A 20,641-nucleotide genomic window follows, 5' to 3' on the forward strand; every position below is an offset into this window, starting at 1 on the left:
TTGCATTACAGCTGAGAGAATTTCTCTCTATATGGTATGACGTAAAGTAGTCATAACATTTTGAGGAAAGCGTAGCTATTTTTTTCCTGATCAGTCTTGGGAGACATTAGAATAGTACTGCAAATCTTCTCTTGGAGTATGTGTGTGTTCTTTTTTAGTTTGCTGTGAAAGGCTTTTCATGTTGACCATACTGTTGCTGATCATACTCTGTTTCCTCTAGTGCCTCGTGAGCTGCTAAATTGTTCCATTAGGTTAAGGAAGTCTAATTGCATTGAGAGCATATTTGTTGCTTGTGACTGTAATGCCTGTCTATAAAAAAAACCCACTAGTGTGCTTGCAAAAACATGTTTTTAAACGTGTTTCAAGTTTACTGGCATATCTGCTGTAGTCTTTATTACTGATCCAGCTGCTCCTTTATACTTTTTATTGCAAAATCATTCTGATTTACAGAAACTGAACAGAACTTCAGTCTGTTGGCCTGGCTGAGAGTTAAACTGCTACCTCCGAAGGCTGGCTTTATGGGCAGGACTTCCCTGAACATATAGATTTCAGTTCTTCCTAGCTCAGAGCCTTTTGATAACAACTCTAAGCTTTTTTTAAACATTAAATCATGCAGTTCTGCAGTCTTAAATTGTAAGGTGGGTGCTGTCCTAAGAGTATAGCATGTAAATCTGTACAGATATATCCTTGTTTGAAGGAAAAACAAAAGCATAAAATGAATATTCTATATAAGCGCATCTTTGGTCACAATATGATACCCAAGGATAGGGCATATTCTACTCTTGAAATTTAAATCAGGTATATCTTTTCCATTTGCATTCTCCTCTCTGTTCAGGCAGCTTGATTAACTCTGTCTGTCTTTATTTATATTTTATACCAACTTCCAAGGCAGAGCCTCTACAAGGTAGTTTACAATGTAAAATTTTGAAACAATGACATGGAAAACAGTTAACTAAAACTGTATGAAGGGTAGATAGCCTATTGCCCTTGGATTATCGCCATGTGGCCTGGGGAGCCCCACTAACTTGTCCCCACAGCCCAGCTAATCAGTCATCTGCTGGGCTCTGGGGGAAAGGCAGTTGTCCCAGTGCTCAGCATCAACTCTTACCAGGTTTAATGAAGTGCAGGCCTATGTATATCTACTTAGAAATAGGTTCCTTTGAGTTACGTTGGATTTATTTCTGTTCCAGGTAAGTGTGTTAGGATTTCAGACTTAATTATTTTCTACCTAAGCAACTATCTCATTATTGTATTCCTTTGGACTACAACTCCAGTATTCCTGACCATTGCCCATGCTGGCTGGTAGCTGAAATACAGAACATCTGCAGGATATCATATTGGGGAAGACTGGGTTACAGTATTAAGATGGAAAGTGAGAGGAGGCTGCAGACATTCAAATGGGGCTCTACTGGTATAGAGATGGTTGCTGGGAAATAGAAGCTAACCGACAATGGTTGATCCCCCATTTTTGAAAAGGTAAAATCAAGCTGATACACAAAAACAGCCTCCATCCTTCAGTGAAACACTCAGGCTCCTTGAGAGATGGATTTCCCTCGCTCTAGCTGATGGCTGCTCAGCTGAGTTGAGAGGAAAAGTGGGTGGGGCACCACTATGCACTGTATACACTTACCTGTGATAAGTCTGTTAAACTCATTGAGTAGACATGCATAGGATTGCACTGTGCAATGCCTTGTTTCTGGTGGTTTAGTTATATTGGACTAGCGTTTCACAATCTCTGCTTCTTTCTGTTATGCTAGGGTCTTGCCTATGAAAGTGCATGGCACAATTCACTTACCTGCCTTTCAGATGATAAAGGGCTCTTTGTGATTGCTGCACCATAATATAATGCTTATTTTTCTTGATTTACCCTTCCCCAAACATTTGGCTCCATTTAGGCTCTCACAGTGATCTGGAATTGGTATTGAATGTTTTGGTCCAGATTCTAACTGTTTACTTGACATTGGCTGAGTTCAAACAACACATTTCTCTACTCAGTGTGAAAACTCCACTCAACAGTGGAGTTTGTAGGGAGTACTCACCACACAACATGTTCCAACTTCACTGTTATATGGGTGTAGCCTCTTGTGGAGTGGAGTAAAAGTCAACGCAGTAGTATTTGATTGACAATTCCTCTGCCTTCTCTCCTCCCCCAATCTTCGCAATGGTATTGTATCAGCCATTGCTGCAAAAAAACAATCCCAGTGGCTCTCCTAGACTGGCACTCACTCCTTTCACCGGTATTGCCAGAGAACTCTATGGCCGCTGGGAAACGCCACTCTACTAAACAGGAAACTCCACGGAGCCCTCCAGACAACATGGAACATAATGGTTTGGCAGGATCTCTCCTCTGCACAGCATGGAAATTCAAGGTGGAGTGTTTTCCAAAAAAACCCTCTAACGTGGGGTGGAGTTTAACCTCCAGAAAACACTTTTCTAAACGGTGGTGTAACAACTCCACTGTGGAGTTGTTACACCACTGTTGAGAAAAGTGTTGTGTGAACCGAGCCATTGATTCTGACACAACCTTTTGAATCAATTGGCAGTTCTGTCTCAGAACTTCATACACTGTGTTGTTGTCCTAGTGGTTAATGAATTTTTGGCATCATTAGAACGTCTTTGAATTAAGTAGGCTTTGTAATAGTCCTGGAACAAAAGCAGAACTCTGGGCATCTTATTTGGTTTTAGTTAATGGGTTTGCATTTCCTCTTGTTCTGGGTGCTTCAGTTCTTCTTCGTGGTCTCTGTGCAGTCACACATATGGGCTCGGCGCCTGCGCAAAGCCCCGCTTCAGGAATTTTCTATAGCTAAAAGGCATTTTGGGCGGGAAACCCTCCCTCTTCCACTGCGCATGTGCAGGAGGGTTCCCGCCCAGAATCCCCAGTTCTTCTTCGACCGTCTTGCAGACAGCCTCGTCGGGAACAACGCTCTTCAAAAAACTCTATAGCTAAGACTTAGCTTATTTTCTCTAACTACTTTTCCTCATAGATTCTCTTTTCCTTCTGTATTCTACCTTTTTCTCCTGGAAAAAATAAATAAATAATAATAAAAAATCCTTATTCTTCACTTATCTTATTCTCGCTTTCTCTTTCTTCAATTATATTCTGGACCGTATGGGCCCCAAGGCCCCATTTTAAAAGTGTACCTGGTGTGGTACAAAATTACCATGATCGGACGGACACAACCACTGTGTTATCTGCCTGGGAGAGGGTCATAAGGTGGACACCTGTACCCATTGCCAAGCCTTTTCAAAACTTACAAGGCGGCATAGGGCAGATAAATTGCGGGCAGAGCTGTGGGAAAGGGCGCTAGCATCGGTTGATAAACCTGCAATGGCTTCGCACCAACAGCCAGTAGCGCGTCCAGCTCCTGTCGAGCCGCCAAGGATTCAGGCCGACAGACCCCGCCAGGAAACCCCTGCTACGCCAGGGCGAACCCTGACTGCCTCAGTAGCAAAAAAGATGACAAAAAAGGCACATACATCGAAGTCCACCGATGTGGTGAAGCAAAAAAGGCTAAGTCGGCCAAAACTCACGACTGCCAGAAAACTCGACCATCGATGACCGCAGCATCAAGCGATGCACTAATCCCTTTGATGATCGAGACGGTCCCCATTTCTATCCCTGCCTCGATATCGACGATTACTCCAATGCCGCCTCCATCATTATCGGAGGGCGAGATTAGAGAGAGTGAATCCCACCAAAGGAGAGAACCAATACGTTCTACAAGGGGATCAGTTAGAGGCTCACCTCAAAGAAACTTATGACCATATTCAGCAGTACGATGATCGAAGACCGCCTACACTGCTCGATCGTCGAACACAATATCGACGCTCACCGGACTCTGTTCGTTCGATCGACGATCGATATCGAGAGGACCAACGTTATTTCCATGCAATGCGGTACTGATCCAGATCTCCTGTAAGAGAGTACGACGAACAATCAGAATACTCTCTCCCACCAAGACCAAGCTATTATTATAGAGATTAGTATGATGACCGTGACCGATATCAACGAAGAAGCAGGTTTTCACCTCCTCGATATCGACAACCACCTTCTGCAACGATATCGGCACCGGAACAAGTCACTGAGATAGTACCAGTACCACTACCGATTACGACAGTCGAACCAACAACTCGAGATCCACAAACAACGCTCTCCATTGCAGAGCGAGGTCCGGATATACAAACTGTGCGAATACCTTCATCCCCTGAGGAACCGGGCGACTATGGTTCAGACTCGATTTCGGTTGTCTCACCAAACCCGTCTATCCCATCTCCGGATTCGATGGTGGAGGTGCAAGGATCAGTTTCGCCATCCGAAGGACTGGCCCATTTTTCAGACCTTATTCAGAGAATGGCACAAGCACTCGGCATAGAGACCAGACAGACCTTAGAAAGGCTAGTAGATCCTGTTTTTGAAGCAATTTACACTGAAGCAACAACACCAATTGCAATACACTTTCTACCTACCCTAACCAGGGCAGTCAAAGAATCATGGAAAGATTCAGTGTCGTTACAGCCGTCGTCAAAATGGCTAGATAACATGTATAGAGTACTCAACAAGAATGCGGAGTTTATTTTTACACATCCTCAGCCAAATTCTATTATCGTAGAGTCGGCGCAAGGACGATCTCAAAGGGTGCATTCAGCACCAGTAGACAGGGAAGGTCGACGACTCGATTTAATGGGCAGAAGATTTTATTCTATTGCAGCACTAAGCCTTAAAATAGCAAATTACCAGGCCACGATGTCCCGGTATCAGTTGTTTTTGTGGGAGAAAGTGATGTCCTTGTGTAACAATTTAGGAGATGACCAAAGGGAACTAGCAAGAGTTTCCCATGATGAAGCCACCAGAATGGCAAGACAACAAATAGCCACAGCTAAGCATCAAGCCGATTGTGGCACAAAGACGATGATTGGAGCAGTCGCGCTAAGAAGACATGCGTGGCTCAGATCCGCTGGATTGTCACAAGAAGCCAGATCACGCATTGAAAGCCTACCCTTTGATGGTACTGGCCTCTTTAATTCCACAACCGATGAAACCATGGATAATGTTCAGAAGGCTAGAATAACAGCACGTAAAATGGGACTAGGTCCAGCTCAACACCAGCAGCAACAGTTTAGACCAAGAAGATGGTTTAGACAACCTGGATTCGCTACCACAAGATATCAGCCGGAGCGACAACCCTATCAATTCCAACCTCAACAGGGGAAGAAGCAATTTCCATCCACTAAACCCAAATTTCAGCGTCGCAAGCCTGATTACCCCCAAAATCGGCATCTTTGACTTAAATTCCCACATTACAACCACTCTCTTCAGCGACCGTCTCTCGACCTCAAGGGCAGCATGGAATCGAATAACTACAGACAAATGGGTGCTTTCCATCATAGAACATGGCTACAAGATAGAATTCGATTCCCTCCCACCTTTGGGAGTCCTGAAATCAACTACACCATCGTCACCGCTCCTACAAGAGGTCCGCTTACTCATAGAAAAGGGAGCAATAACATCAGTACCAAAACATCAAGTAATGAAAAGTTTTTACTCCAGATACTTCACCGTCCCGAAAGCCGATGGAGGCATCAGACCCATTTTGGACCTACGCAACGTAAACACCTTTATAACACCAAGAAAGTTTCGTATGGTCTCGCTTCCAATGATCCTACCACTTCTCACAAGAAAATCATGGTTTGCCTCCATCGACCTCAAGGACGCATATTTTCATATAGCTATCCATCAGGACAGCCAACGATACCTACGTTTCGCCATAAATCAAACGGCGTTTCAGTTCAGAGTTCTGCCTTTCGGATTATCAACAGCTATCAGAGTATTCACAAAGTGCATTGCTGTAGTTTGTGCTCACTTAAGGAATCAAGGGATTCAAATCCACCCATATATAGACGACTGGCTTTTAGTAGCGGAATCAAAGCAGGCCATCCAGCAGCACATAACCTATGTTCGGGACCTGATGATGGAGCTAGGTCTATTAATAAATATCGAAAAATCTACCCTCACACCAACCAAGACTATAAAGTTCATAGGTGCAATCTTGGATTCACAGACTACCAGAGCGTCTTTACCGATACAAAGGGCCATTGTTATTCAAAGGCTAGCGATCAATCTCTCCAAACAGAGGACCGCTACCGCATATACAGTCCAAAGACTCCTAGGGCTGATGGCTTCAACCACCATGGTCGTACAGTTCGCAAAACTCAAGATGCGACGCTTGCAACTCTGGTTCACCAGGGTATTCAACCCATTACAGAATGCCAAACGCAATGTTCTTTCCTTACCACCAACAGTAATAAAATCCCTACAATGGTGGAAAAGCCAATGCAATCTGCTGAAGGGCGTTCCTTTCCAACCATCGATACCAACCAAGTCAATCACAACGGATGCTTCGACGACAGGATGGGGAGCTCATCTTGACTCCCTAAGAGTACAAGGCAAGTGGTCAGTGAAGGAGAGAAAACACCACATCAATTATCTCGAGCTCCTAGCAGTACAAAAAGCCCTAAAGGCATTCGAATCCATGATATGCAACCACCATATTCAAGTGACGTCAGACAACACAACAGTTGTTTTTTACATCAACAAACAGGGAGGTGCAAAGTCCTTGTCCCTAGCAAAACTCACCATACACATATGGGAATGGTGCATTCGACGACGGCTGTTCCTGACTGCGGTTCACATAGCCGGTCTATCCAACATGCTGGCAGACAATCTCAGCAGGCACTCGTCAATAACCCACGAATGGTGCATTCATCCGCAAGTGGTCAAGGAACTGTTTCACCATTGGGGACAGCCAAACATAGATCTATTTGCAACAGAGAACAACACAGTGTGTCACCAATTTTGCAGCAGAGCCAGGAGTAGGAAGGAAATCGTTGGGAGATGCATTTCTCCAACACTGGAACACTCACCTCTTGTACATGTTTCCTCCATTCCCCCTGATAACGAGAATCCTTGCCAAGATTATTCACGACAATGCGAACTGCATAATTCTAACTCCCTGGTGGCCCAGACAGAACTGGTTTACAACCCTTCTCAACAGGTCACAGGGGCGCTTCCGACGTCTACCGATGAGGCGAGACCTCCTATCCCAGGATCAAGGCTGGATATGTCATCCAGACCTCGACACCCTTCACATGACAGCGTGGAGGCTGATTCCCCAGTAGAGGATACAGACCTGGCAGCTAAGATCCAAAAGGTTTTAGATGCAGCACTAAAACTGTCAACAAGGCGGAACTATAACAGAAAGTGGTCGGCTTTTAAAAACTTTGCCTCTGAACATGAGTTTTCACCTACAAGTTGTTCTATTAATCGCATCCTGTCCTTTTTATTAATGTTGGTTGACAGGGGTTTAAAGGTTTCCTCTTTAAAGGTGTGCTTGGCATCTATATCCATGTTTCATGACCGTGTGGACGGTCTTACTGTTTTTTCCCATCCTATGGTTAAGCGGTTCTTGAAAGGGTTACTAAATTTACATCCACCAGTAAGAACATTCTCCCCTTCCTGGAGCCTATCAGTAGTCTTACATGCACTCTCAAATAAACCATTTGAACCTTTGGCAACTGCTGACCTGCGCCTCTTGACTTTGAAGGTGGTTTTCTTGGTGGCTATCACGTCAGCAAGACGTGCTAGCGAACTATGTGCATTAAAGATAGATGAACCTTATCTCATATTTCATCTTGATAAAGTGGTACTTCGTACTGACGCTCAATTCCTTCCCAAAGTTGTCTCCAGTTTTCATGTCAACCAAGACATTATTTTACCAGCCTTCTTCCCAGCACCTTCATCTGCGTTGGAGAGAACCTTACACTTATTAGATGTCAGAAGGGCCTTAGCCTTCTACAGAGATCGCACTGCCTCTTTCCGCCGTTCACAACACCTATTTGTATGTTATGGACAAAACAAAAAAGGCTTACCAGTATCAGCTCAGAGACTTTCTTCGTGGCTGGTGCAATGTATCGTCCTATCTTACCAGTTGCAGAAGTTAGACCCCCCGACTTCAGTTAGGGGGCACTCTACTAGAGCTGTCTCTACATCCTCTGCTTTTCAGTGTGGTGTCACATGGGCTAGACCAATGACGTTCGTATCTCACTACAAGCTGGACGTCAGGTCAAGGTCCGACTGGGAGAGCCGTTTTGTCATCTGTCTTCACCTAGGGACACCAACCCTCCTCCGGTGAGTAAAAGCTCGCTAATCACCCATATGTGTGATGCACAGAGACCACGAAGAAGAAGGACAGGTTGCTTACCTGTAACTGTGGTTCTTCGAGTGGTCATCTGTGCAGTCACACACAAATAAATAAAATAAATAAATAAAACCCACCCACCGTACTCCCCTCTTGGTGTCCAATGTTTGTTACTAATTATACTGTTAGTATTTTTTCACATACACCTACAGGTGTCTATATCCTCAGACGAGGCTCTCAAGTCTCAGAAGAACTGGGGATTCTGGGCGGGAACCCTCCTGCACATGCGCAGTGGAAGGGGGAGGGTTTCCCGCCCAAAATGCCTTTTAGCTATAGAAAATTCCCGAAGCGGGGCTTTGCGCAGGCGCCGAGCCCATATGTGTGACTGCACAGATGACCACTCGAAGAACCACAGTTACAGGTAAGCAACCTGTCCTATCTACTGGTCCATACTTTGCATATGAACCAGCATGGGGCTACTGTGTGCTGGGCAGTCTGCATAATCAGTATCGCATCTCTTGATGTGTGTATGTGTGTTGTGGGAGGGAAGGAAAAGGAAAGTTAGTACACCTTTCTTTAATTTGGAATGTTACTCTACCAGAGCATAGAAAGGTGATAGGGGATTGAGTACCACATTAAACTATGTACAATTCAATCCTGTACATATACTGGCTAATCTGCTTTTTTCTAAACAGTAAAATTAAAATGCTACTAACATATAAAGTGTGACCAAGCTGGAAGTAAATCTCAGCATTGTTGAGGGACTCTTTATTTTTGTGGGAGGCTGATGCACTGGAGAAGGCGTAGATATAGAATGCCATGGTTTTAATTGTGGGGTATGTGGATCTCCTGGCAGGACCAGGAGAGCAAGGCCACATATGAAGATGTGTTACCTTTGCTGAATCGCTAAACTAACCCATACCTTCCTTCTTCCCATTGCAGTCTGTGAATCCTTATATAGTGAAGCTGTCAATCATAGATGATGAGGCCACACTCAATGTGAGTATGATAGGTCGTGAGTGGTGTGTGAAGGTGGCAAGTTACTCAAAGTATTAGGATTACAGCAAGGAGCTGAAGTTCATTGATTAAAAGGATCCCTTCAGACACTTTGGCTTGAAGCATACCACAGTGTATGAGGGAGGAGTAAACTTATGACCATGGGCAGACTGGACAAATAATGGGAACTGTAGTAAGGTGCAGCTTCAGATTTCCTTTCTTTTTCTGACCTTTGAGGGCAGTCATTCAAAGTCTGTGGCCATAGCTTTTGTCTCCTCCAGTAAAATGGCTAATTCTGAATGTTATATTATATTTACATCCCATCTTTCTTCCAAAGAGCTCAAGCTGGTGTTCATTGTCCACCCCTTGCTAATTTTATTCTCCCAACAACCGAGATAGGTTAAGTTGAGAGATAGTGTGACTGGCCCAAGGTCATCCAGTGAGCATCCTGGTTGACTGGTGATTAACACCTGGGTCTCCCTTTCCTAGTTAGTTTGACACTCTAACCACTTCACCATACTGACTTACTTGGAATGAGGCTACTTGGAGGGGGTTACAGAAATGTCATAGCCTTGGAAAACGCTTGACCTTTAGCTGGTAGACCTAGTGTTATGAGCATTATTATGGGTAATTTGGAGATTAAACATTTGGAGGCAGAGGGCTGTGTGTCTACCCTGCTTTATATATTACATAGTTAGGGATAGAATGTAACATCTTACTCTATTCTTACAGGGAATGGGTCTTGTTGTTGCTCAGGCTTTATCAGAGTACAACCGGTAAGTCAAGTTAAGGCAGGCTTTTACAGCTGCTTGAGTTGTTACTGTTTCCTTCTGAAAAAAAAAACTTGCTGATGTGCCTGTCAGCTGGTTGCTTAGGCACTTAATGGCAGATGATATGTCTGAATCTTTTGAGATACTGTATTCCTGCTGCCATTCCTCTCTTCAGATCTGTGCTAGGCCTCACAGACCAGATTAAGTAGAGGTCTCATTTCACAAGGGAACTGGCAGAATTGCATTTGTTTTCTTCTGGCTTAATCATCATTGGGTGTACCTTTCTATGAACTGCCTGCAACATCTTCTACTCCCCAGTGATGTATAACTAAGTGAATCACTGAGTATTGCTTCTGAGAGAAAATCCATTGTGAAATAAACAAAAATATCTAACCATGGAGAAACTAATGGATTGGATCAGCCCCATGATCCACCTCATCTAATGTCAAGATACTAACTCTGATGTGGGGCCAGCTGCTTGAAGGAAAGCCCAAAGCTTCCAGCAGAGAAGGATGTGTACTAGACACAGGTTACTTTCCGTTCTACAACTTTCTATAGCTTGCAATACCGGAATGCTAATTAGCTTCTCCTGCCTTTTCATGACTGTAGCTCAGGCAAATAGTTTAGAAGGTCACAGCTCCCTGTTTTATCCAGTTGAACAATCTTGAGTAGCAGCATGGTAAAGAGCTGTGTATAACTCTGGAGAGTATTATATATAGTAGATATGATAGTTTTCCTTAAAACAGCCCAGTTTGTTGAGGAAGCAGAGCTTATGCACCTCCTGTTGGTAGCAAATGCAGTTGCTTCCCTTTACAAGCCATGCACCATATTGGAGCTCCTGTAACTTTGAAAGAAGCCAGTGTTATAACCACATGGAGCAGATTTTCCTTCCCCAGTAAAGTTGTTCATGTAAACATCTTAGTATGAATAAGCAACTGTTTTTGTTACATAAGCAGATGACTGGCTTCTGTTTATTTGTCCTCTGTACAATAGTGGTCCCAGACAAAGTGAGATTTAACTTAGGTTCATTAGATAGACAGAGGTTAGTGACTGTGGCATATACCATATTATATCCTTTTGGGTCGGTCAGCCTTGTAGATTCCTAAACTTGAACATGCAAGTTGAGAAGTTCCAGTTTTCATTCTCCGTTCTTTTCTCCATTGCTCTTGTCTCCAATTCAAGTAGTAGTCTCTCTAGATTAGAGGCTGTCTATATGGGTTAAAAGCCCTGTGGTAGCTCTGCAGTGGCGTTGCATCAGTCATATGACACAGCAGTCACCTCGCAGCCACCGTGGGCCTTTCTTGCAAAGCTGCACATTGGAAAAGTCGGAAGAGTCAACTTGCTGGAGCGAGTTGACTATTTATTTATTTTATTACATTTATATACTGCCTCATAGCTGAAGCTCTCTGGGCAGTTTATGGCTTTTCCACCATCTGTCCTCACTCCTCATTGTGCTGTGGTGTTCCCAGGCAGAAGGCAAGTTCTGATTGGTCACTGGAAGCCAGGCAAGAGGCAGAGGGCAGGTCCGGCAAGCCAAATGGCCGGCAAAAAGCCCGCTTGTCAAATTTGCAGATGACACAAAATTGTGTGGGATAGCTAATACCCTGGAAGACACAAACAAACTTCAAAGTGATCTTGATAGGCTGGAGTGTTGGGCTAAAAACAATGGAATGAAATTTAATAGTTCTACATCTAAGTTCTACATCTAGGAAAAAGAAACCAAATGCACAGTTATAAGATGGGGGATACTTGGCTCAGCAATACCACAAGTGAGAAGGATCTTGGAATTGTTGTAGATCACAAGCTGAATATGAGCCAATGGTGTGATGTGGCTGTAAAAAAAGCAAATGCTATTTTGGGCTGCATTAATAGAAGTATAGCTTCCAAATCACATGAGGTACTGGTTTCCCTCTATTCAGCCCTGGTTAGGCCTCACCTTGAGTATTGCGTCCAGTTCTGGGCACCACACTTAAGGATGCAGACAAGCTGGAGCGTGTTCAGAGGAGAGCAATGAGGATGATCAGGGGTCTGGAAACAAAGCCCTATGAAGAGAGACTGAAAGAACTGGGCATGTTTAGCCTGGAGAAGAGAAGATTGAGGGGAGACATGGTAGCACTCTTCAAATACTTGAAAGGTTGTCACACAGAGGAGGGCCTGGATCTCTTCTTGATAATCCCAGAGTGCAGGACACGCAATAATGGGCTCAAGTTGCAGGAAGCCAAATTCTGGCTGGACGTCAGAAAAAACTTCCTGACTGTAAGAGCAGTATGACAATGGAACCAGCTATTTATTTATTTATTGCATTTCTATACTGCCCGATAGCCAAAGCTTTCTGGGTGGTTTACCTAGAGAGTTACCTAGGGAGGTTGTGGGCTCTCCCACACTAGAGGCATTCAGGAGGCAGCTGGGCAACCATCTGTCAGAGATGCTTTAAGGTGGATTCCTTTATTGTGCAGGGGGTTGGACTCGATGGCCTTAATAGCCTCTTCCAACTCTACTATTCTATGATTCTATAATTCTATGATTTTTTTAGAGTAGTAGTAAGATATCTTTGAGACAGGTTTGGAGAGTTGCACAGTAAGGCTTTAGGGACGATTTTAAAAGACAAAGTTTAGCTCTTTTTATTTGCTTATAACGAGGGGGTAGTCTTGTGTATTTGTGTCTTCAACAGTACTATGTAATGGAATGTCAGAAGATGGGGGGCTGTCACACTGGTCTCGAAAAACAGGGATAACAAGAGTAGGCATATTACCTTACTTTGGACCAATTTAAGGCAAATCAATATGTAAGCTTTCAATTCTTACAGAATTTCTCATCATATAGAATTAGTCCAGTAATAGATGTGTTTGCCTACTCTGCATCTGCTATAATAAGCAAATCTTGGATGCTCTCTGGAGCTTTTTCTTCTTCTTTTGAGCAACTGGCCCAGCTAAGTGTATAGGAATGGATTGTGGGATCACACAATGCTCTCTCTGCCATCCTTCTGTCCTTTTGTTTAAATCCTGCTCATAGTTTTTAACTATGGTCAAGCGTTGCAGTGGTATTGTTAACCAGAGGTTAACATTAACCAAGGTTTGCTAGATTGCTTTAGACCCTGGTTTCAAACCCGTGTTAAGAGGGTATTCTCATTAACATTAACCATAGTTAATGTAAGTGTTGATATACTGCTTAAACATGGTGAAGGTTGGCATGGGGATAGATATTCGTGCTTGAAAGAGAATGGGAAGTAGAACGTGATCCTCCTTCTGATTTATTGATCTTGGTTAAAGGATCACTAGTTGTTATGTCTGTACTGGCCAGGATAGAGCCATATTGAGCTTCCATTAGCTAGAGTTAGTCTTGATCTCAGTTGCTCCTCTTCTACTTTTCCTAACTGCTATACAGCACAACACTAGGTACCTTAAATAGCATGAGTTTCCATTTTCTCTTCAGTTTCTGGTCAATTTCTTTAACACAAGCCAATGTCCAATCCTTGCTAATGTACAAGCAATTGAAAATCTTCCCTGATGTCTTCATAACTACTACTTTAAAAGCAAAAGTGGATGGATGTTGAGGTTTTCCCTTTTGTTTTAAGTACTGTTAAGAATTTTGGTCAAACAACTCTTCGTTTACATAGTTCTGCAGCTTCATGGTTTTATCTATTTCTGTCCTCCTTGCTCAGGCAGTACAAAGACAAGGAAGAAGAACATCAGAGTGGCTTTTTCTCAGCTTTGACCAACATGGTAAGAAGTGAGTGTGTGTTACTGGTCATTGTTTGCCATGTGATGGGCCCATTCCAAAACTTGTGAAAGGAGATAAATAATATTCCTATATACACTAAAATATATTCCAGCTCCAGATAACATTTGTAGCATCAGTATTGTTTTGAGAGTTATTAGCCAGCTCTTCTTGGGGGAAGATCTGAATAGATCCTAAAGCTGTGCAATACTGCTTCTTTCCATAGGTGGGCAGCATGTTCATAGCTGATGCTGATGAGAAAATCTCAGTCCAGTAAGTACATTCATCAGATGGCAATTTGCCGCTTTGATTTAGAAATACAAACATTATCCAATGCTGACTTGTTCTGGAAGTCTCACTTAACTTAACAATATATAATAAGAGAAAATTAGCACTAGCCCAGCAGTCTGTACTGGACATGATAGCACTTAGACTGGTACGTGAGCAAAGTAGCAGATGCTTCAGTTGTACTCTGATTTTTTTTAGGGCAGAATATTACGCGTTGGGAATGGAAAGGAAATGGGGCAAGTAGGAAAGAGGAATTGTCATACGTAGCACTTGGTATCATTATTCAGGGGAAAGAGCAGACAACTTCTTTAGCCCTGGTGACCATATCAGAAAGTTTGCCTCATTCAAACTTAACTTAAACCAACTAAACAAATACTTGGTGCCTATAGTATCTTGTAGAGCTGTGTCCACTCCTTGGTTTTCTGAGGAACTGAAGGCAATAAAACAATTGGGTTGAAAGCTAGAACATGGCTGCAAACTCACTATGAGTCAATGTGGTGTAGTGGTTAGAGTGTTTGACTGGTACTCAGGAGATCCGGGTTCTAGTCCCCATTCAGCCATGAAGCTCACTGAGTGACTTCGGGCCAGTCTCTTAAGGCTTAGCCTCTCCTGCTTCACAGGGTTGTTATGAGGATAAAATGGAGAGGAGGAGGACCATTTGAGCCACTTTGGGTTCCTTGTAAGAGGAAAATGTAATGGATTTATTCTGTGGCGATGAGAACAGCAAAGTAATTGTACTTTGCTTCCACCACTGCATCCACACAATGTCAACCAGTGGAGCTACTTAGGGTGACTAATGGTCTCCTTGGTAGAGGCCTGGTCTGGGAGAGCAGAGTGTGGAGTATTCAGAAGCCCATTGTGAACAGTTTGCCTTACATTTTGCAGATAAAATCGCTTGCTTTTCCACTGATTTAGATGCCATGGTTTTAATGTAGTCAGAAATGGAAGGGGTTAGGATATCCTCTTGTCATGTTGCTTCTATATACGTTTTGCTTGTGCAGCCTGTGAATGTGAACTACCACCTGTTCTCTGGATCCATGCCTTTTTTAGGTAATAAAAGCAGCCAGGCTGAGTTTAGGGATTTGGATTTTGGAGGTGGTTAATGCCTCTTAGAGGCAAGGCATGGTCACTTGGGGTTCTGAAGGAAGCAGTGGTGCTGCCTTTGATAAAGAAATCAAGTCTGGTCCTGATGGTTTTCGATAACTATTGTTCAGTCTCTACCCTGCCCTTTTTTGGGGCAAGGTATTGGAGATGGTAGTGGCCTCTCAATTCCAAGTGCTCTTGGAGAATACAGATGGTTTGGATCAATTCTATTCCAGACTATGGCGTGGGTTTGGAACAGAAATAGCCTTGGTCACTCTGGCAGATGACGGATGCTGGGAACTACATTGGAGTGAAACCCTGTTGGTTCTTTTGGATCTCCCAATACAATTGAATGTTCCTATTTGTTTATGAATGCTGTTTTTTACCTAGGTTTTATAATCTAATTTTGTACTGTTGCCTGGTTTTATTGAAGGTGTTTTATCGCATTTTATGATTTTATTTGTTATTGTGAGCTGCCTACAGCCTAAAAGGCAAGGCTATAAATGTCGTTATAAATAAATACATACGTGCTGCATGTTGACCAACTGATTCTAGATGAAATGACTAGGGATTGTATAAGACATTTCAGTTCATTTTTTACCAAAATATACCTAGTTCACACCTCCTGGAATCAAGCACAGACCTGAACACAACCTGCAGTCAAAGCCTGTACATTTCCACACTTGTAATGTGATTTGCGGAACAACAACTACAAAAAGCGAACAAAAATGCATGCTTTTGAAAAAAAAATGCTTAAAAATGTGAACTTTTGAAAAATGTCCACATAGATGCATACATTTGGAAAAATGTGCATGAAAATCTGCTGGAAATATCATCCCCCCCCTCTCCTGGGCCCACACATATAAAGCTTGCAATCTGATACAGATACAAGTTGGAATGAGCTTTGAGGTGGAATTCAGAGAATCCCAACAAGCTCTGGTTTTGCTGATTGATACATTCCTAGATATTATATGGCAGAACTTTGCCATAGTCCTCTTTCCTCCTTAATTGTGGGTGGGAAGGGTGTAATCATGGCGGCAGGATGCTATACACAAATTACTTTGAACACTCTCTGAAGTGCTATATATAACTGTTAAGTACTATATTGAATGAGGGGAGGCTGCAACTATGCAAAGTTGCATAGTTGGTGCAGATGGTGCAGATGGGATGTGTGTTGGTTATTGGTGCAGATGGGATATGTGTTGGTTTTGCCAAGTGCCTCGCAGGTTTGGAAGCTCTGAGGGAAGAAAAGCTAAAAGGGCCTAGATTTCCAATTTTGGTTGTCAGGCTGGGTGCCCAATGTTGCCAGGTGACGTTGCAGGGGGAATAAAAGCAGGATGTTACATAACTTACTGCAGCGAATGAGTTTGTCTTTTGTTCTTTTTGCAGAACCAATGAAGCTATCCTTTTGGCCCTTTATGAAGCTGTTCATTTGAACCGAAATTTCATCACTGTATTGGCACAGGTAGGGTACAATTTCTTTTTGGATATCTAAGGCTTTGAGTGGAATCTAGATGGTAAAATGGCTGCTCTAACAGATCTTGGAACTCAACCTGGTGTATCGTTTGGCCATAATGCTGTGCTTACTTGGTGGTCTGGCACATGGGGCAGGCCTTCCTCTGAATTTGTTAGCTTAGGGAGCAAATACTCCACGCTTCTTTGGCACTTTCTCCTCCCCTTCTCCCCCCTCCACTGCCCCCCAACCACTAAGAAAAGACAGGAGGTCAATCTTGCTGCCCATAGAAGCCTTAGTTTCCGGGAGGATTGCAGAAAAGTCTGTTGTTGAAACTATCGTGAAACAGGATGTGGTATGTCCTTATTAACTACCAAGTAAAGAGAGAAGCTTAAGGCTATTTTGAATTTGTGGGATTGTTTGTGGAATGTCTGCATGTTATGGGGCAAGCTAGTACTATGCAGAATGGCTCTCCTTTCACCCTTGAATTGTGCAAGTCAATCTGTGTAGGTGGAAACAGACATCCTTGCAGGGGAGGGTAGCTAGTCCTGGAAGAAAAGAAAATCTTCCTCAGTTTGGACAGGAACAGCAGAGATTGACTGGTGTCCAAATCTGCACCATACTATGTCTTGCTCTTAAAGTCTTTTGAATGTTGCTTTCAATCTCTGCCTTTCTGTTTTATATTATCTACCCGGAATAAAAAAAAATCTTGTTCTTTCTCACCTGAATTAAAGTGTACTGACAAGATTGACATGTGCAGCGTTTTCTTCTTGGTTTGTGCTCTTGCCACCTTTGCTTGTGCAGTGTGTGTTTTGGCTTTCCTTAGGTTTTAGGATTTTGCAAAAAATAAAAGAAAAAGGTGAGTTTTTATTATTCTGCCCATGCAGTTATTGCAGGATTGAGACCTGTTCCTGAGTGCTCTTAAATGCTGCTGCAGTAAATGTTATGGCATTGTTTTAAATCAGTTTTAAATGAATCCAAACAGGATTAAGCTATTATCATGGTGCTAGCATGCTTGTGTTTCTCCAGCTAATGTTTTGAAGGCCTCAATGAATTAAATTTATTTTAATAATAAACCTGGTGTACAGGATGGGGTAGTTTGTATGTGTGTTTCTTTGATGTTGGAATCACATCTAAAACATGGATGATTCCGTATGGATTTAAATAGCTTTGCTTAGTTTGCATCTATTTTGCATAGGATGCAGACCACTATAGCACAGATAAAGAGAGTGTATGTTGGTTTAACAGATTTTTTGGTTGAACTGGGCAGGAGCTAACTATAGCTTGCACAAAATTATATTAGAAGTTATGTTTCAGAAATGCTGTGCCAGATTCTTGCTGCTAGGCGGTGCTGTTATTCCTTCACTGGCACAAGAGTTATAAAATTCCATTATAGCAAAATTTAAGCTTTTATTCCACAGAAATAAGTTGTTTTTCTGTAATATTTTCAATGGGCAGTTCATTTCAAAGCTTTCTTTAGAGGATGATTTCAAAAATCAAGGCTACAACCGTTGGCCATGTGGTCCCTTACAAGATGGGCTGATAAGAGTCCATTAATAAACCAGACTTTTTGACATGGCAAGTCCCTGTGTGAACTTCCACGAAATGGTGTGCAGTTAAAAGCAGATTGGTAGTTTTTGAATACATTTCAAATCATCGCACTGCTTGCTGCCGAGAGAACATTTGGAAGTGCATTGATATGAAAGGCATTCTGCGAAATAGGCTTCATTACTTCACGGTTGGATATAAAATAGAATAGTATGCGGATCTGAAATCTTGCCCGTTTTCATGGATGACAGTGACACAAATGGAACCCTATTGAGAATAAAGTTAAATCAGAAATTAGTTGGGGAGCTGCTGGCAGAGATGAAATGCAGAGAGGAACTATTGGAAGAAGGCAGGGAAAATCAGCAACAATAATATTATTTATGTAGCAATGTCCTCTCCCAAAGCATCGGGGCTGAGCAGTTGCAGGGAGGGAAGCATGATGTACTGACTTGCTTTTTAAACAAGAATATATTGAGAGAGGGAATATAAGGACAGGGAGAAAAATATTACTTTCATAGCAACTGTCTCTTTTGGAGGGCAGAAGACTCTGTAAGAGGCATGGTTTGCAGTATTTTCAATACTTATGGAAACAAAATTACGGATTTCAGTTGGGATTGCAGGTCCAGTCAGGTAGTGGAGGAGGAATACCCACAGGACCAGAAGTGGGATGGGGTTGGAGAAATTGGCAAGTAATGTAGTACAGGCCTCTGGAAATATAACTAATATGCATGTGTTTGATTCCTAGAGTCATCCTGAAATTGGTTTGGTGACCATGCCAGTAAGCCCAGTTCCAACAACTCCGGTCACGCCACTTGGAACCACTCCACCTTCTTCTGACGGTGAGCTTTGTTACCTATTTACTGGTTTCTGTGACACATCTGAGCAAGGTAGCAACTGCTCACTTTGTCCAGAGAAAGCTTAAGACTTCATAGTTTAATACTAAGATTTTCAACTGCACCTGGAACCCCACCACCAGCAAGAATGAAACGCAGCATGATGGTTTCTTGTGGCTCAGTCATAAATTGGCCCCAGATGAGAATTTCCCTGTGACTGTTTTTGTAACGTGGGAGGTTAGTAGCCCTTAGGCAGGCAGCAGTACACAGCTGGGTGTGCGAAATCCTGGAGAAAATAGGATAAATTGTTTATACCTGATTGCGTCGTTTCCCTGCGCGTTGACTGCTTTATGCAGCACAAATGGCTTAATGGAAGAATGTGATGGGTTTGAATAGAGCTCAGTTTGTAAGAGTCTCAGGGTGAGAGCTGTGTATTTCACCCTCTTACAGTTTCTATTCAGGTCACTCTGATATCGTAGCAGAAGAGTATTCTTCTCTGGGAGGATAAATTCTTCTTGGTTGCCATGGATATCAAAAGCCTCAGTTTTAAAAAATTATGTCTTCTACCTCTGCGTATGTATTCCATATGATGCTGAGGGTTGGGAGCTGCTTAGGCTCCTTTCAGATTGTTCATTGCAAATGTATCCACCCACACACTTTTTCTTTCATACAGAGGGCAAAATGCGTGCTTACCTTCATCTCTCTCGCTCTCTTTTTAATTTACATAGACAAACCCAGAGTGCTGCAGATAGACTTAGTGAATGCTGCCTTCCTATTGCTGGGAGGTTGCTTAACAATAATAGAGGAAATTTTGTTTTGACCTGCGTTCACTTACGTTTTTCATTCCTCTTCTGTCCTCTTGATTCAAAGTGCAAGTCTACTTTGTCTTGCTCCCCAAGATTTTTGGCTCTGTCTTTTTTTCTTTTTTAAAGGTGTGCTAGGATTACTCTCCCCCTAACCCCCGGCCCTGGCCTCATACACAAAGGTCTAGCAATGTAGTAATAAAATGTTATCCTGGCTCATTTCAGCTTTGAAGTAAAAGGCCAGTTTTCTTTTTGGGTTGATTCCTGAAAAGAATTTAGTCGAGCCCCTGTGAGCCCATGTGCATGTGGTTCTTGGTGCTTTCCCAGCTGCTGGACTTTGCAAACTGGCTTAATGTCTGAAACTAGTTCCTCTGCATCTCGTAACATGGATTAAATACCCTTTTAAAGTTTATAGATAAATACCTGTTCCTTTCATGAAAGAGTCAAAGCTGCAGGGGTTGATTTACGATAAGTAGTAACTTCCTGCACAGTGATTAAAAAAAAGAAAGGGGGGAAAAGACCCACCCTTTTCTGTTGTTGCCTGAACTGTATCTAAGGTGCCTGTCACCATGGTATCTAACGTGGTGATTTTGTTTGCTGCTGTTAAATATTCATTCCCGGTGTGCATCATAGCAGCTCCAGAAGGATCCATTATAGCTGTTGAATACATATTAGCTAAATCTTTGAGTGGATTAGGTCTACCATGGGATGGTTATGTACTTGTAATGGCAGAGTTTGCTGCTGAACTGTGGAGCCTGCTAGTATTGAGCTGAGAACTGCCTCTTTGCCTGTTAAATATTGAGAAATGACTGCAGAAGATTTGTCTAGCAACAAATTTCAAACTGTCTTATTATGCTCATGGTACATCTTTGGTGCCACAGAAATAAAGGCAGCATAATATATGTAGGCCTTGCAAAGTGTATTATTTGGTCATAGTACTTTAAGGATATGGTTC

General features: G+C 42.7%; 1 protein-coding gene across 3 annotated transcripts in view; it reads left to right on the plus strand.

Annotated features, from left to right (window-relative positions):
• Positions 1-20,641, plus strand: part of ARMH3 (armadillo like helical domain containing 3) — a 131,313-nt gene that overhangs the window by 15,478 nt on the left and 95,194 nt on the right. For all 3 annotated transcript variants that reach the window (XR_010025729.1, XM_063132527.1, XM_063132528.1), the window contains exons 9-14: positions 9,138-9,194; positions 9,924-9,967; positions 13,623-13,683; positions 13,905-13,951; positions 16,439-16,514; positions 18,796-18,889. Coding sequence is in view for 2 of the 3 variants with exons in the window: in XM_063132527.1 (XP_062988597.1) it covers positions 9,138-9,194; positions 9,924-9,967; positions 13,623-13,683; positions 13,905-13,951; positions 16,439-16,514; positions 18,796-18,889 (379 nt within the window). In the remaining variant the exon portion in view is untranslated. The remainder of the gene's footprint in view (positions 1-9,137; positions 9,195-9,923; positions 9,968-13,622; positions 13,684-13,904; positions 13,952-16,438; positions 16,515-18,795; positions 18,890-20,641) is intronic.

This window comes from Elgaria multicarinata, chromosome 8 (assembly GCF_023053635.1).
Source record: "Elgaria multicarinata webbii isolate HBS135686 ecotype San Diego chromosome 8, rElgMul1.1.pri, whole genome shotgun sequence".
In the NCBI taxonomy this organism is placed as follows: Eukaryota; Metazoa; Chordata; class Lepidosauria; order Squamata; family Anguidae; genus Elgaria; species Elgaria multicarinata.